General features: G+C 40.2%; 2 protein-coding genes across 3 annotated transcripts; one reads left to right on the forward strand and one right to left on the reverse strand.

The window, feature by feature from the left end:
- Positions 1-244: 244 nt before the first annotated feature.
- Positions 245-7,705, forward strand: lmf2a (lipase maturation factor 2a). The gene is made up of 14 exons (XM_031293406.2): positions 245-515; positions 1,920-2,173; positions 2,268-2,296; positions 2,605-2,798; positions 3,262-3,440; positions 3,611-3,749; positions 4,142-4,270; positions 4,657-4,762; positions 4,847-4,943; positions 5,091-5,273; positions 5,531-5,699; positions 6,344-6,455; positions 6,861-6,969; positions 7,087-7,705. The coding sequence occupies exons 1-14, from the start codon at positions 422-424 to the stop codon at positions 7,465-7,467; spliced, it is 2,175 nt and encodes a 724-aa protein (XP_031149266.1). The 5' UTR covers positions 245-421; the 3' UTR covers positions 7,468-7,705.
- A 271-nt stretch (positions 7,706-7,976) lies between these two features.
- Positions 7,977-13,718, reverse strand: miox (myo-inositol oxygenase). 2 transcript variants are annotated; one of them, XM_031293407.2, is made up of 10 exons: positions 13,548-13,718; positions 13,294-13,374; positions 12,205-12,285; positions 11,118-11,280; positions 10,949-11,016; positions 9,278-9,387; positions 8,849-8,916; positions 8,714-8,763; positions 8,460-8,572; positions 7,977-8,378 (listed from the first exon to the last, which is right to left on the reverse strand). In XM_031293407.2, exons 1-10 carry the CDS (start codon positions 13,563-13,565, stop codon positions 8,270-8,272), a joined length of 861 nt encoding a protein of 286 aa, XP_031149267.1. In that variant the 5' UTR covers positions 13,566-13,718; the 3' UTR covers positions 7,977-8,269. The 2 variants fall into 2 exon arrangements, with proteins under 2 accessions (XP_031149267.1, XP_031149268.1); XM_031293408.2 differs by lacking the exon at positions 12,205-12,285 and having other exon boundaries at positions 13,548-13,704.
- Between the last annotated feature and the right edge of the window lie 779 nt (positions 13,719-14,497).

A 14,497-nucleotide genomic window follows, 5' to 3' on the forward strand; every position in this document is an offset into this window, starting at 1 on the left:
CTCTTCTTTCGGGAATAAAGTAGAAATTGATATAATACTGTAGGCCACTGCTATTCCCAGAGCCCAGGGAATATACAATCGAAACGTACATCAATGCACTCTAAATTAACCCTATGTGTTACAGTAAGCGTACTTCAACAAGGCAACCAGCATTTAAATACTGTACACATACATGTACTGTACATGTTTTATCCAATGCTACCTGAATGCAGCATAACGTTCAAACGAACTGCAGCGACATCTTGAGGCCGTTTGGGTTAACTTCTCATCAACCACTCATCGCTACGTGACGTGGCCCGACCCCAGGCTAAAGTTAAATCCATCCTGTCCCTGCTTCCTCGGCCCCGGCTGATACAGGAGCAGACAGCGGCAACTCGGCAGTGAAAGCACCGGCTGTCCCATCCAGCAGCTCGGCCCAGACATGAGGGAAATCATCCTGCCACGGCGCATGTTCCTCTGGAGCATGGCGGTCATCTATCTGGCTGCTTTTGTGTCCCTCTATATGCAGATACCAGGTGAGACCACAACTCTGCTAACTCTGTGGAAGCTAGCTAACTTATCTTACTACTAGCTGGGAACTTGGTGCTCTGTCTTTCTGCGGTGAAGAAGAAGTTTATGTGTGCTGCGATCAGAAAGGTTTACCTGCTCCTGTCTAACTTTACGAGCTAACAGCTGCTGAGAGAGACCCAACCTGTTGTAAAGATGCACAGCACACAGGACAGTTAACGTTAAGAACGCTTTATTTTAGTAGCCCAGCAGAAGTCTAAAAGACCTCGCCCACGCGACGTCACATTGGCAACAAAAATTTCGAGAAATTTCCAGTGCATAGTTTCCACAATGTAATGTATTAAAAAAAAAAACATGTTTATAGACATTTTTAAACTTGGAATATGTATTTGCCAATGAATGGCATATTCAGAGTATATTCAATTAAATGCAAATACAGAAACTAGATCACATCAAGCTATGAAGCGCAAACACACCTTTTAAAATATACGGTACATGTTGAAACACATTACATGTATGTCTGGTATTTTTCTTTCTGTGAGGCTGCTTTACTACATTCATACTCTATTAGCAGTGGTTCCAACCTTTTTCCTTCAGGGACCCTGGTTTTTCTATCATTGAGTAAACTGACAATCCCTGACTAATTCATGGATGTTTCATTATATTCAATGCATAACAATAATAATACAGAACAACTGATAAAGTCTTTAATTAACCCACATAGTTAATAAAACGAGCGATATGGATACATTTTGAGCAGACTATCTTTCTGTAAATAATGCATCAGAGATTAACTTTTAATATAATTATCTGTATTGTGTTTTTTCAATATAGCCTTTTTTAATATGCTTTCTTTTTGACAAATTCAGTGTTTTCTTCTCTCTTAACGCTTGGCAATTGTTCATTGGCAATAGCTCTTTGGGTATTTTACTGCATACTTTTTTAATGCACGACGAGACTTTTAGTTTAGCAGAGATGGGAAGGCTCTGTGAATATAGCTTCAGTGTTCAGGTCTTCACTGTGCCCTTATCCTGTTATATAAATAATAAAATGATAATCCAAACTTTAAAAATGTTGTTTTCTTCACAGAAATGATTGAAATGCTGAGATAAAGGCCAGCTGTGTATTTAAAAAAAAAAAAGCATACTCCTAAAATCAAGAAGGTCTTGGCGACTCTGACTTGGGTCGGCACCCCAGGTTGGGAACCAGTGCTCTATAGTAGTGATAGCTCCACTGACGGATAGGGCACATGAAGAATTAAACAAAAAAATAAATTGCTTACAAATGCAGATGCTCCCATACAGTGCACAAAGAATCATTTAGTGTTTGATGTGTATAAAATTGATTTATTTTTATTTTATTTTAATTGATTTATGTTGATTTACGTTGTTGCTGCCCATGTCTATTTCTAGGTCTCTATGGTAATGATGGGCTGTTGCCTGCTCGTTGGCAGCTGCGTTACAGCGGTAAGTCACTAGGGGAACAGCTGCTGTCCTCTCCCACCCTGCTGTGGCTGGGACCTCGGCTCGGCTTGGACACGCACACCGCTATGGAGCTGCTGTGTCTCATAGGTGCTGCCCTGAGCCTCGCTGCCACGCTGGTAGAGGCTCTGCGAGACAGCGTGGTGTTTTTCTGCCTGTGGGCCTTGTACCTGTCCATGTACCAGGTGAGTCTACAGTGTCAACTGCACTTAGTTTTCTTTCACAGGTTGCTGTCATGGTGTCTCTTCTCTCACTGGCCATTTTTGTTTCACATTTCAGGTGGGCCAGGTTTTTCTCTACTTCCAATGGTGAGTAATGATCTGTGGATTTTGTATATTAAATTTTTTGTAATTAACACAATAGTGTTATGAATAGCAGCTGGTTAAAGGATCCCAAGATAGTTTTGGTGGTTGGCCCATAGGTTTATGTCATCCTCAGTCCACTGTTTGTAACATCGTAGTAATGTTTGTCTCTGCTGCTGTGCAACAACACCGTAGACATCAACAAACTAGAATGACAACCCTGGTTCTCTTGTCCTCTCTGTCTGTCCCTTACTTGCAAATCTTTCCATTCATTTCATTGTTTCCTGTTGCTCTTTCTACTTACCACTATCCAGGGACAACTTGCTTCTGGAGACAGGATTCCTCTGTATCCTTGTTGCTCCACTGACATTAATCCGCGGGTCACGAGGGGTAAGAGCGCATGATCGCGTGACCTTCTGGCTGATCCGCTGGTTGCTCTTTAGGCTCATGTTTGCCTCTGGTGTGGTAAAACTCACATCTCGTTGTCCCACATGGTGGGGCCTTACAGGTATGTTTCAGAATCTGTAGGATGTGCCTTTTTAAAGTGTATTTTTGTGCGTATGTGTTGAGGGTAGAATAAATCAAATATCACGATATTTTGGACCAAATACCTCGATGTCACAACAATACAATACAACAAAATCAGTCTGGTAAGTTTAGAAAATTACATCAATTTACTGTAACGCAGCCTGTAAAACAATGAAAAGAAAACACTTTTGCCATATTACGATATCCAAAATCTAAGACGATATCTAATATTGTATCACAATATCAATGTAATATCGATATATTGCCCAGCCCTAGTTGAGGGTGTGCATCCCTTAAGAAAGGACATTACTACAATTTGAAAACTGCAATTTGACTTTTGTGACATCAGCGCATTTAAAATAACGGTTTTGTTTTTCCTTTTGTCAGGATCTTGTCCTATTTTTCAGTTGAATACATTCTTTTTTTTTTACTGTGTGTTACAGCTCTGACGTATCACTATGAGACTCAGTGTATCCCCACCCCGCTGGCCTGGTTTGCCCTACAGTTGCCGGTGTGGTGGCATAAGTTCAGTGTGGTGGGGACCTTCATAATAGAGATCGCTGCACCCCTGCTTTTCTTTAGCCCACTGCGCAGACTCCGGCTTGGGGCTTTTTACTTGCAGGTGGGTAGAAATTCAAGTGATCTCCACAAACTGGCTCCGAGATCTACACTTAGCAAATATAATAGCAAGGGTGTGCATGTAAAGCATTTTGCTTTAGTTAAAAAAGTAGCTACTTGGTTTGTGCAATAGAATGAATTATTGGTTAATTTGTTTTTGTTTGTCTTGTGTAGGTTTTGCTTCAAGTGCTCATCATTTTGACTGGCAACTACAATTTCTTCAACCTGCTGACTTTGGCCCTGTGTCTGTCGCTTCTGGACGACCAGCATGTACACTTCTGGCTACGCAAGGCCGACAAGATCAGCAACAATGGTATGATAAAAACATAACTGCAGCATACATATGCAGGCTATACTTTGTAAAGTCTAAAAATTAGCTTGAATAATAAAGTATGCAGGTAATCATCCAGATACACATTTGATAAGTAGTTTTGCACAGCTATAGGCTCAGTGTTGTTTCTCAGACAATATTTTTGTAATATGCTGTCATCAGCGTACGCCAGCATATTAAACACCCACCATCACCTTCAAAATCAGTTGACATGTGATTGGAAAACGTTTTTCATTTTTAAACTTAAAAAAACCCTGAATCCTGCCTACAGAGTAATGCACAGTGAAAGCTTAAATCTGGACCAGAGTGGTTTGTCCATTATGCCAAAGTTTACTTACCAGAGTATCTTCATGCTCTCTCTTGGATGTGGTCAGACTCCAAGTTGCAGTCGTGGCTGTGTTACCTGCTGGAGCTGGCAGTCTGGGCTCTCATGATCTTTGGATCAATTGTATGCTTTGACCTGAAGCTGGATACAACGAAGACGAGCATCTCCTCCAGGACAGGTGTGTGTGTGTGTGTGTGTGTGTGTGTTCCAGGATCCAGTGTTTTTGGAGCTTGTCCCATACTAGGGACTAAGACATCGGATATCTTGGCCTCTACTACTTTGATTCTTTTTTTAAATCAGTCTCCTTTGTGATGCCATGAACCTGATTCTGATAATGTGTGATCCTGAGTGCCACCTGTTCATGAGGAGGGGTGTTATATAAGGGTACTTGATCCACTCTTTTCAGTGGGAGTGGTTTGGACGTGGTTTCTATGCACTGGCACTCTCTTTCTAATGTGTGTGTGTGTGTGTGTGTGTGTGTGTGTGTGTGTGTGTGCCTATGTAATTGTATTTCCATAGGAACAATTGCAGTTCCTTTTTTTTAATACATTTGTGTCCTTGCAGCATTCACATTCCACCAGTTTAACCAGTTTCTGAAGACAGTCACTATCCCCTCTATCTGGATTGGTGTCCTCTCTCTCACCTGGGAGATGGTCACAGCCATGTTCAGGTGTGTGTGTGTGTGTGTGAGAGATTATGTTTCATTTTCTGTATTGTATGTTGTCCAAACAATGTATGTAATGTGTTTTTCTAGGTGTGCATGTGTCTCCGGTTTCCTGAAGAGGTTTTGGGGAACTCTGCAGTGGACTGTGTTTGCTGCTGCCACCGTTGCTATGTTCACTATAAGTCTGGTGGGTGCTGTTAGAAATACAGTAATGATTGAACTTCATATCATAAAGCTAATGAGTCATGTAGTTTAACCTTATAATTGATCAGAAATATTTTTCAAACCTGGTTGCTATCACTCTTTATGTTGACTATGTTTTTTTCTGTTCCAGGTGCCATTCAGCTATATAGAGTTTGACTCTCATGCCAGGTTGTGGCCGGGAGTGCGTCAGGCCTATGATATGGTGGATCGCTACCAACTGGTCAACTCATACGGCCTGTTCAGAAGGATGACCGGGGTCAGTGGGCGGCCAGAGGTTGTCATCGAGGGAAGCAACGATGGAGTCTCGTGGACGGTGAGAGAAAAGAGTTATCATGGACGATGGTTTGAACAAGATCTAAATATGCCTGTTAATGATGACAGGCGTGCTATGCTAATGTTCTTTAAACATGCTGTATAATCCCTAAATTCCACCAGGCGCGTCTGTAACTGTACCCTAATACCGTGGAGGCACTACTGAACAATTTCATTATTAATAATTGTGCAGACTGACTGTCCTGCTACACTGTAGTAAGTTATTCCTATCAGTATGTTTCTTTTTTCTTCTTTTAGGAGATTGAGTTTATGTATAAGCCAGGCAACCTAAGTGCAGCACCTGCTGTGCTGACACCCCACCAGCCCAGGTTGGACTGGCAAATGTGGTTTGCTGCCCTCGGGGATCAAACACAGGCTCCATGGTTCACCAGCCTCATATACAGCCTGCTGCAGGGCAAAAGAGATGGTATGCATCCTCAAGAGTGTCAACTATTTATTTTCATAATATTAGCATTAATATTAGTTTCCTGTCACTCTTTTATCTCCCTAAAGGACAATTCAACACAGAATCAAACTACCACTGCACTGCTTTGTATTGGTTTAAAACTTTCAAGGATGCTGCACTTCTAGCCACACACAAAATAGTGATGTCACAGAAGGTGTTTTACCGTTTTGTCAGCTTATTGAAAAGGCCTTTTATGTGACTACTCACTGACTGAGTTGTGATAAGAAATGAATCCAGCCCCAGATCATTGCAGCGGTGCTCACACTAATGTCTGGTCAGAGTAATTTTAAATACATGTTTCTCACTGTTTGTAAAAGCCACTATGTGTAGAATTTAAAAACATCTCTTTGGTGACCCCCAGTGGTACTATCAAAACACTGCTGCGCCGTCTTTACTTTGATGAAAACAACTTACAGTATCTCTGTCGGGGTGTTAGTTTGGGACACAGAACAAACTGTTCTTGGACCAGGGCTACAGGTATCTAAATGTTCCAACCCATAGAGCACAGAGCAGAAAATGTTTCAATGTTAAATTATGAAAAGAAGGCAGTGTTTGTTTTTATAAGAACAAGCAGATCTCTGAAAGCTTTGCTTTATGTCCTGCAGTGATAGAGTTGATCCAGACCGATGTATCACAGTATCCGTTCTACCAGCAGCCTCCCACCTACCTCCGTGCCCACCGCTACAGATACTGGTTTACTGAACCGAAGGCTGACGGGTCAGTTCTCTCTCTCTCGCTCTCGCTCTCTCTCGTTCTCTCTCATTCTCTCTCTCTCTCTCTCTCTCTCTCTCTCTCTCTCTCTCTCTCTCTCTCTCTCTCTCTCTCTCTCTCTCTCTCTCTCTCTCTCTCTCTCTCTCTGTAGAGAAATCAGATTGTTCTTGGCTTTAAGGTAATCTGTGTACACTGAAAGATGTCACTTAGCTCACGTTGAAACCTTACTGCCAAATTCAAACTCAATAAACAGCTAATAACATCACTACTAACAACAATAAACATGATTTATAAAAAATTTCAGCAATTTTGTCACTATTTTAAAATGATTTTTAGTTAAGCGAGTTTAAGGTAGGCATTTAGAAGTTCACTTAATTTTTCCTGTGCAACCATGTCCTTTTTTGTTGGCAGTTCCTACCCAAAGCGTTGGTGGAGGAGGGTCTATGATGAGGAATTTTATCCCAAAGTGCACCTGGGCAGCACTTTCCTGGAGAGCATGCTCAATCAGCATGGACTCAAGGTAAATTAATGTAAAAACATAATATTAGCAATTATGGAAAACAAGAGAAGGATGTGGGTAGGAAATGTCTTTTCATTCTTCTGTTGAATATTGATTAATATTCATCTATATTTGTAGGACAAATCACCTCCACGTCGTATGCCCAACACCACTGTTGCCCAGGCGGTGAGGTGGGTGCGCTCTCAGGTCAGAGGTGTTCCTACCCACATACTTATCTGGACTCTCATTGCCTCCAGCGTCACCCTCTGTCTGCTCCAGGGATTGCAAAACAGGAATAAACACACAGAAAGGACCCCACTCACTTATATGGCCGCTGGGAACGATCACACAGATAATGTACCTGACGATTCTTCAGACCATTGTGGGAAGTCAGATGAACAGCAGGCAGCGAAGGGGGAGGAGGAGGAGAAGAAAGAAGATGGACAGGACAGTGAAGATGAGGTGGAGGAGGGTGGAGGAGAGGAGAAAGAAGATACTGTTGACGACGAAGAGGACTAGGTAAAAGAGGAGGAGGAAGACAGGAATGATGAGAAGTTTTGAAAGAGATGAAGGTAATCCCGTTACAGACTGTTATCACCACCTGCCTTTATATAATGTCACCAAAATGACCAAAGAAGTTGTTCTGTGCATAGTTGTAATTTTGGATCAGCCAATTATTATAACTTTATTTGCCTTCTCCCATCCACACCTCACCGCAGTATATATTTCATAAATCAGTTGTCTACATCAGAAACCATCAGATGTTTAAAAACTGTAAAATCTTCCTGGTTGCTTCTGACGTACATTGAACATTCAATCTAGTCAGATCAAATCATGTGGAAAGAATTAGAGAAATATGAATTTAAAATATAAGGCGACGTGCGTGCGTGTGTGTATGTGTGTGTGTTCCATTACTGTGGTCTGCCTCTTGCTGTATCTACTGAACTAAAACAAGTGCACTTTTTTTCTTCTTTTTTTCCACAAATGTGTCTTTTGTTTCAGTGTTAGAAACGAAACATCACACGATGTATTTTTAAAATGTTTTTTTTTTTTTCATATAATAAAGTACAATAAAATAAACACTTTTCTTTACATTTTAATCTGAAAATGTGTAAAAATCGTGAGTTCCACAGTATATATGTAATTTGAATTGTCAGTATAGATCAATACGTACTGTATAAGAAATATGTGTGTACAGGAGATACTAAATCCAGCTTAGTGTTATTATAAAGCAACAACATGACAAATCATTCTATATTTCTCCACATATGTAATCACCCTCTACTATATAGTGTTGCAGTTGAATTCAGCGTTGTTTGTTTCACCACTTCAGTATTCCAGGACAGTACTTGTCGATCAGAGACTGGTAGTACGGCTTCAGCTTGTCGACGTCTGGGAGCTCGGTGCTCTTTGTGTACAGGTCAAATTTGCTGTGGAAAGGATGGAAGATGCAGCTTCAGGTCAATGCAGCGAGTGGGATAATGTGCATATGAAGAGAGGAAGATGCTCACTTGAACTCTTGGACCCAGGGCAGCATGCGCAGGTCTTTGTCATTGCACAGGTGCATGTAGTCTCCGTGGGAGTGCCAGGGGTAGAACGAATGAAAGCGAATCATGTACAACCCCTGAAGACAGACAGAAAAAGAGTAGATCCGTAACTGAGCAGGTGAGGAGAGAAAATCATTGCACACTTTATGCTTTCGCTCTCATTTCGTAATTGCTCAAAACATAACTTAAACAATCATTTAATGTACTAATTTACTGACCTGCTCTGGGATGGAGCAGTTGTTAAACTTCATAACTCTGTAGAGATACTCTGAAGACAACAATGCAAGCATTCAGGTACAGTTCGTAGATAAACAGGCACTTTGTGTGTGGCTGAATGTGATGACGTCTCTTACCGTCATGGCCCCAGGACATGAGGACTTTGTCGAGTCCACAGTTTGATTCATAGATCCCGTATTCTGTACTAAAGAGCCAAAAAAAAAAGTAATTATGTAACGGGACAAATTCCCAGTACATCAAACAACTAGCCTACATGTGTCGATAATTGTAGTGCTGAAATAAACACGGATAGTAGAGCAGAGTACTTTAAATGGTAATTGCATAGGAAACGTATTTTTGTTCCATTTATTAAAATTGATGGACTGTGGACTACACATACTGTTTTAAATGCAAACAATTCAGATGTATATTTACATTGTAGATAGCAAAAACAACTGGCACAGAAAAAGTGTGGAACTTGTGGAAAACCTGAAGTACACATCTCTTTAGGGTTAGGGGTAGACCTTCAATCACATACTTTGTTAATGTAACATGAAAATACCAACTTGTAGCTGGTAGTTTTCTCATCTGGGTTATCCATAAAGGTATTGTCTCTGAACACAATGGAGTTTTGAAACTTGCAGCCCACTGGGAAGGTGTCACCTACTACAGCCCACTGCGAGCACACATACACAAAGCCTGCTATAAGAATGAATTATATCGCTTCATATATATTATATAAAATGAAAAATGTAAAATTATTCTTGTAATAATGATAATCTCTTATCAAAACAGAGTTCAAGCATGCCTTGAATGAAAAGACAAAAAGGATTGAAGAGGGCTCATAGAAATAGCAATGACAGTATTGGAAAGACGAAAATAAAAACTGGAAGAATACAAAATAAAAAAACCTCAGTTTGAGGGAAAGGAAATCTGAAAAGGTATGACATTAAAGTGGCTATATGTAACTTTAAGTTTGTGTTGATTTTAGAAGCCGCTTTGGACAAAAGCGGTAGTGTTTTTACCACACCTGCTGTCGTAAAGGTCTTTTCTTTACCGGTGCTGTATGCCCACTGTAGATTATGAGTTAGCGTTACTGGGAGGTCATACAGTTGAAATGAATGCTTTGCTCAGACAGAAAATCATTCATTTACAATAAGAGAATAAGTTACAGATGCATCGTTGCATTTTAAGTGTTGCATACAGTAACTTAGCCTACTTTGGATGTCTCGTGAGATAGACCGGGTATCACTCACGAGCCAAAGCGTTAAGAAGTTGTTGTAGCAACCAACGTAATATCTTTCATATAGCGCATTTCATGAAACCCACGGACGCTTTACACAAGTAATGTTACAGGGGGACAAGGGAACAGAAAATAGTAAGCCAACACAAACACGGAGTAAAGGGGAAACGTCTACGCTAAATGGAAGGGGGACGTAATTATGTCGGCTACTGTAACCACATCGCGCATTGTAAAGTTATTTTATGAATGAAATAGACACATACCTAAGGGCCAATTCGTCGGTTTTTAATCATTTACAATCCCCTAATTGTCTCCATCTGTTGTTAGCCCAACCGAAGTTGACTCACGTGCCAATGTCTTTTCTCTTTTAGCTTTTAGTTGTTCTTTGTTTAGTTTCCTTCTTTTCTGTGATGGACCTGCCCCAGTATCAGCCATAACTACAACAGATAACTTCTAAAATAACATTAAAATACATAATAGGCCTAATCTGTGACCTATCAGAATGTGTGACTGTAGCGGCATACCTGGCGCAAATCATTCTGTGACTACGCGGGAAAAAATCGAACCCAGGCACGAGGTTTTTTTTTTTTTTTTTGCAGGGTGGTAGGGGAAAACTCATGAATATTAATTAGGGAACTCATCCCTGAATGGCTAGTACTGGTTGCCTGCTCTGGTTGGGTTGGTTAGGTTTAGGGGGAGTGCGATTGGTTATGGAATGTCAGGGCGAGCCAATCAGGGATGAGTTCCCTAATGAATATTCATGAGTCTTCCCCTACCACCCTGCAAAAAAAATTACTAAAAACTATATAAAAATGGCGTTCTTTTCACTGTTAGTGTCGTTTGCTGTTACAAGTCATTTAAGACCATTGTATGAAAAATGACACAGCTTCAGAAACATCATAAGTTACATATAGTCACTTTAAGGTAGGAAATTGAACCCAGTTCAAAGTTCAGCAACCTTGATGGAACTGTAATACCAGACAATGTGTCGTACCTGGGGTTCATCCCAAAGAGCCATTGTCTTCCCAACATCATGGATCAGACCCACCAACTGGAACCAGTCTTAGAGATAGTGAATACAGATATTTATTATTTATTATTTTTTATTTTTATGCATGTACTTGTACACAGTGTGTGTATTTCTGTCTCTCCCTGTATGGTACCTTTGTCTGGGTATGCTTGGCGGATGCCCTCAGCAGTCTGGAAGGCATGGAATGAATTGGGGAAGTCCACATCAGGATCGGACTCGTCCACCAGCTGGTCTAGAGCCATGATGGCGTCCATCATCCTCTTACGATCGTGGTTGCAGCTGGCCCATACAGAGTGCTGCAGGAAGGTACGAGTCATAGCATTACTGAGGAGGCTTTCTTTCTCAAACTTGCTAAGAAAGCCCCTGAACACCTCTGGGCAAAACAACTTTTTGAAATATTGCTTTCTTGTTGAATTTTCAGGCATAAAGGGACCAGGTTTGTCTGCAATTAATTTGCAGTGTCATGGAAAGCTTCTGTAGGTGGGTCACATAGCCTACATAAAAACAGGACAGTGTCTGTGTGTTACCTTTGGGAGAAGTGAAAATGAGGTTAATCAAACAACCTTTAGTCCAGACAACATCTTGTGGCTCTTTGCCTTTGGTGTGTTTGCTCAGTCGGACATGACGACTTGGTCATCCAGAGCAAAACAGACACTCACTCACAAAATTCAAAGAAAATACAAAATCAGTACGATTTAATATAGGGGTGTCAAACTCTTTTTAGTTCATGGGCCACATATCCCTAATTTGATCTCAAGTGGGCCAGACTAGTAAATCACTCCAGAAAGATCAGAAACTTTATCTGCCACAGAGTTTTTTTGCCAGCTTGATGTTGGCAAACACAAGTTGCTTCTGCTAGGACAGCGTTCTAAGGCCATTGTAGGAAAAAAATAATGTTACGGGCCCGGGAGAGAGGGGTAATATTCTGAGAAAAAAACTACAGAATTTCTAAGATTAAAGTCGTAAATTTACGGAAAAAGAACTTGGGTATATATATATATATATATATATATATATAACCCTATATTTTCTGAGATTAAAGTGGTAAATTTGGAACTGGAATGAATTAATTCTATGAAATTTGCACCCAAGTCATCCAGTGGGCCTGATTGGACCCTTTGGCAGGCCGGTTCTGGCCCACGGGCCGCATGTTTGACACCTCTGATTTAGTGCAAGACAAGTTCACCAAGTCCACCACATGTCCACCTGTATTTACTCACTTTTTGTTTCACAAAGTCTAGTGTCTGATTGGTGTGCATCAGCTTGTATGTGTTGAACACACGGTCAATTAGACTTCCATTCTGAAACACACGCATGCAACACAACAATAGATTTACAGCATCTCAGGTTAATAAAATGCTTTTGAGTAACTGCATGAAATCTTTTATGGCAGAAATGTATTTTGGCAATGACCTCTATGGTTTAAAGTATAAAATCCATGAAACGTCTGACTACACCCACCTTCACTCTTCCTTGTGACTTTTTTTTTTTTTTTTTTACATCACAGAGCATGAAACAAGGTGAAGATTTCAGTTGCTACATAGCAACAAATGTACATTTTTCATACTGGTAGCATTTACACTGACCCACCAATAGTTTAGCCCATTTGCAGGTAATTTGCAGAAAAGCAGTCCATAAGATTTGTAAAAACTGGATTTTCATATATTTTGTTACTACAAACTATAATAGGAATGAAGGAAAACTGGATGTTAAAAAAATCCACCACTGTTGAATACATAATCAGTGAAAATGAGAGATGTAGTAATCTATAGTACTGCTGTTTACTTATAATAGAGAGAGCACTACAGGACCAATAGGGGATAACACTCTGCTGATTGAAACAGACACAGCTTTGCACCCCTGCTCCAACCCTCATTATGACTGAGAGAATTGGGAGACATAATCATAGCTCACCTCCTGATATGCACTGTTTTTGAGAAACTTATTTATATACTGCATTTAATTGTAAATCAGATTCCTTCCTTCCTTCCTTCCTTCCTTCCTTCCTTCCTTCCTTCCTTCCTTTCTCCTCTCCTTAGCAGAAGATATAGCCTATCAGTCAGTCTCTACTCCAGATATCAGGAACATTGTACCATTTTTTTCAAACCCGATTGTTTTATCCTTTTAAAAACTTCTAAATTATATTTTTATTTGTATTTTTGATTATTACATAGTGTTTTTGCATAATTATAACCCTCCCATACATGTAACAACAGTGTATTTCTCACCTCTGGATTCACCCCTCTGGCCATAAATGAACGCAGCAATAAATAAGTGTCATCATCAGAAGGAGAGCTTTGAATGCTTACCTTGAAGTTTCTGTAGTCTTCCTTTTCTTTGGTTTTATCCGTCTCCAAATTTGGCCGATATGCCAGAGACGGGTCTGGACCCTGCATTTGAAATAGCAGACATTGCAGACAACACTTTTAGGTTTGACAAAGATAAATAACATATGTGCTTTCAAAATAAAATTACGTATTAAAAGTAGTTAAAATAGATTAAAAAAAAGTAAAAAGGATAATATTGAAAGCATAGCCATGGTATTTATTAAGGCCACACGTACGATGTTGATGACACGCATGGCTGACAGATGAATGTTTGTGTTGTGGTGTTTTGTTCCTCCTGCCTGTATATATCCTGCCGGTTTAAAAGGTAATGCTTTCGACCTGCACTTTAAGCCTGCATAAAGTGCACACCAATGTCCAGTCACACTTTAACCAAACCTCATCTAATGGGCTACCCTATGTTGAACCTTGGCCTTGTGTGCGTGTGTGTTTGTTTGTATGTGCATGTGTGTGTGTCCATCCCAGGAAGAGTTTTTCGATAGTCAGCAGGTTACCTGTTTGGACTGATGTAGCATGACTCAGTAGTTCTTTGTTCCGCAGTTAAGTTGTTTATCTCTAATCATATAATATATTTATTATTTAAAAGAAAGCACATTTACCGAAATGTACAGATCTATTTTCTTTCCCAAGTTTATACAGTACATCTGTCATCTATACATGTAGCTACACACAGAAAGAAGAAACCAAATAAGCTTCCATTGATACATTTTTATTTGTGGTTATTGATCACATTACATAACACAGACAACAGGGTCTGACCGTGATGGTGATTATTTCTCAGTATCAAATGTCCTGGTTCTGCGTAAGTTAGACCAAACCTGTAGACCTCTGCAGTGGTTGTGACTGATTAGGAAGAAATCTGTTCTGTTTGTTGTACCCGAGGTAAAGTTGACCTAAGTGTTCAAATAAGCCTTGGTCGACAGTCAGTACGCACAATTTGTTGATTCCTGCCAGTCGTAGCCACCATACGCGTTGTTTGGCATCAGTCCTGTCCCTCTCACAAACTTATAGTGTCATCGAAAAAGTGTTCTATAACATGTCTGATCATTTACAATGAGCTCTACCTAGTTAAACATTACTTCTGTGTTTACCCACATTTTCTACTTGTTTTATTTTTATTCAGGGGTGTCTCTATCGGTGGCGCCACCCTGAAATCTGATATTATCTG

Source organism: Sander lucioperca, chromosome 7, assembly GCF_008315115.2.
Source record: "Sander lucioperca isolate FBNREF2018 chromosome 7, SLUC_FBN_1.2, whole genome shotgun sequence".
In the NCBI taxonomy this organism is placed as follows: Eukaryota; Metazoa; Chordata; class Actinopteri; order Perciformes; family Percidae; genus Sander; species Sander lucioperca.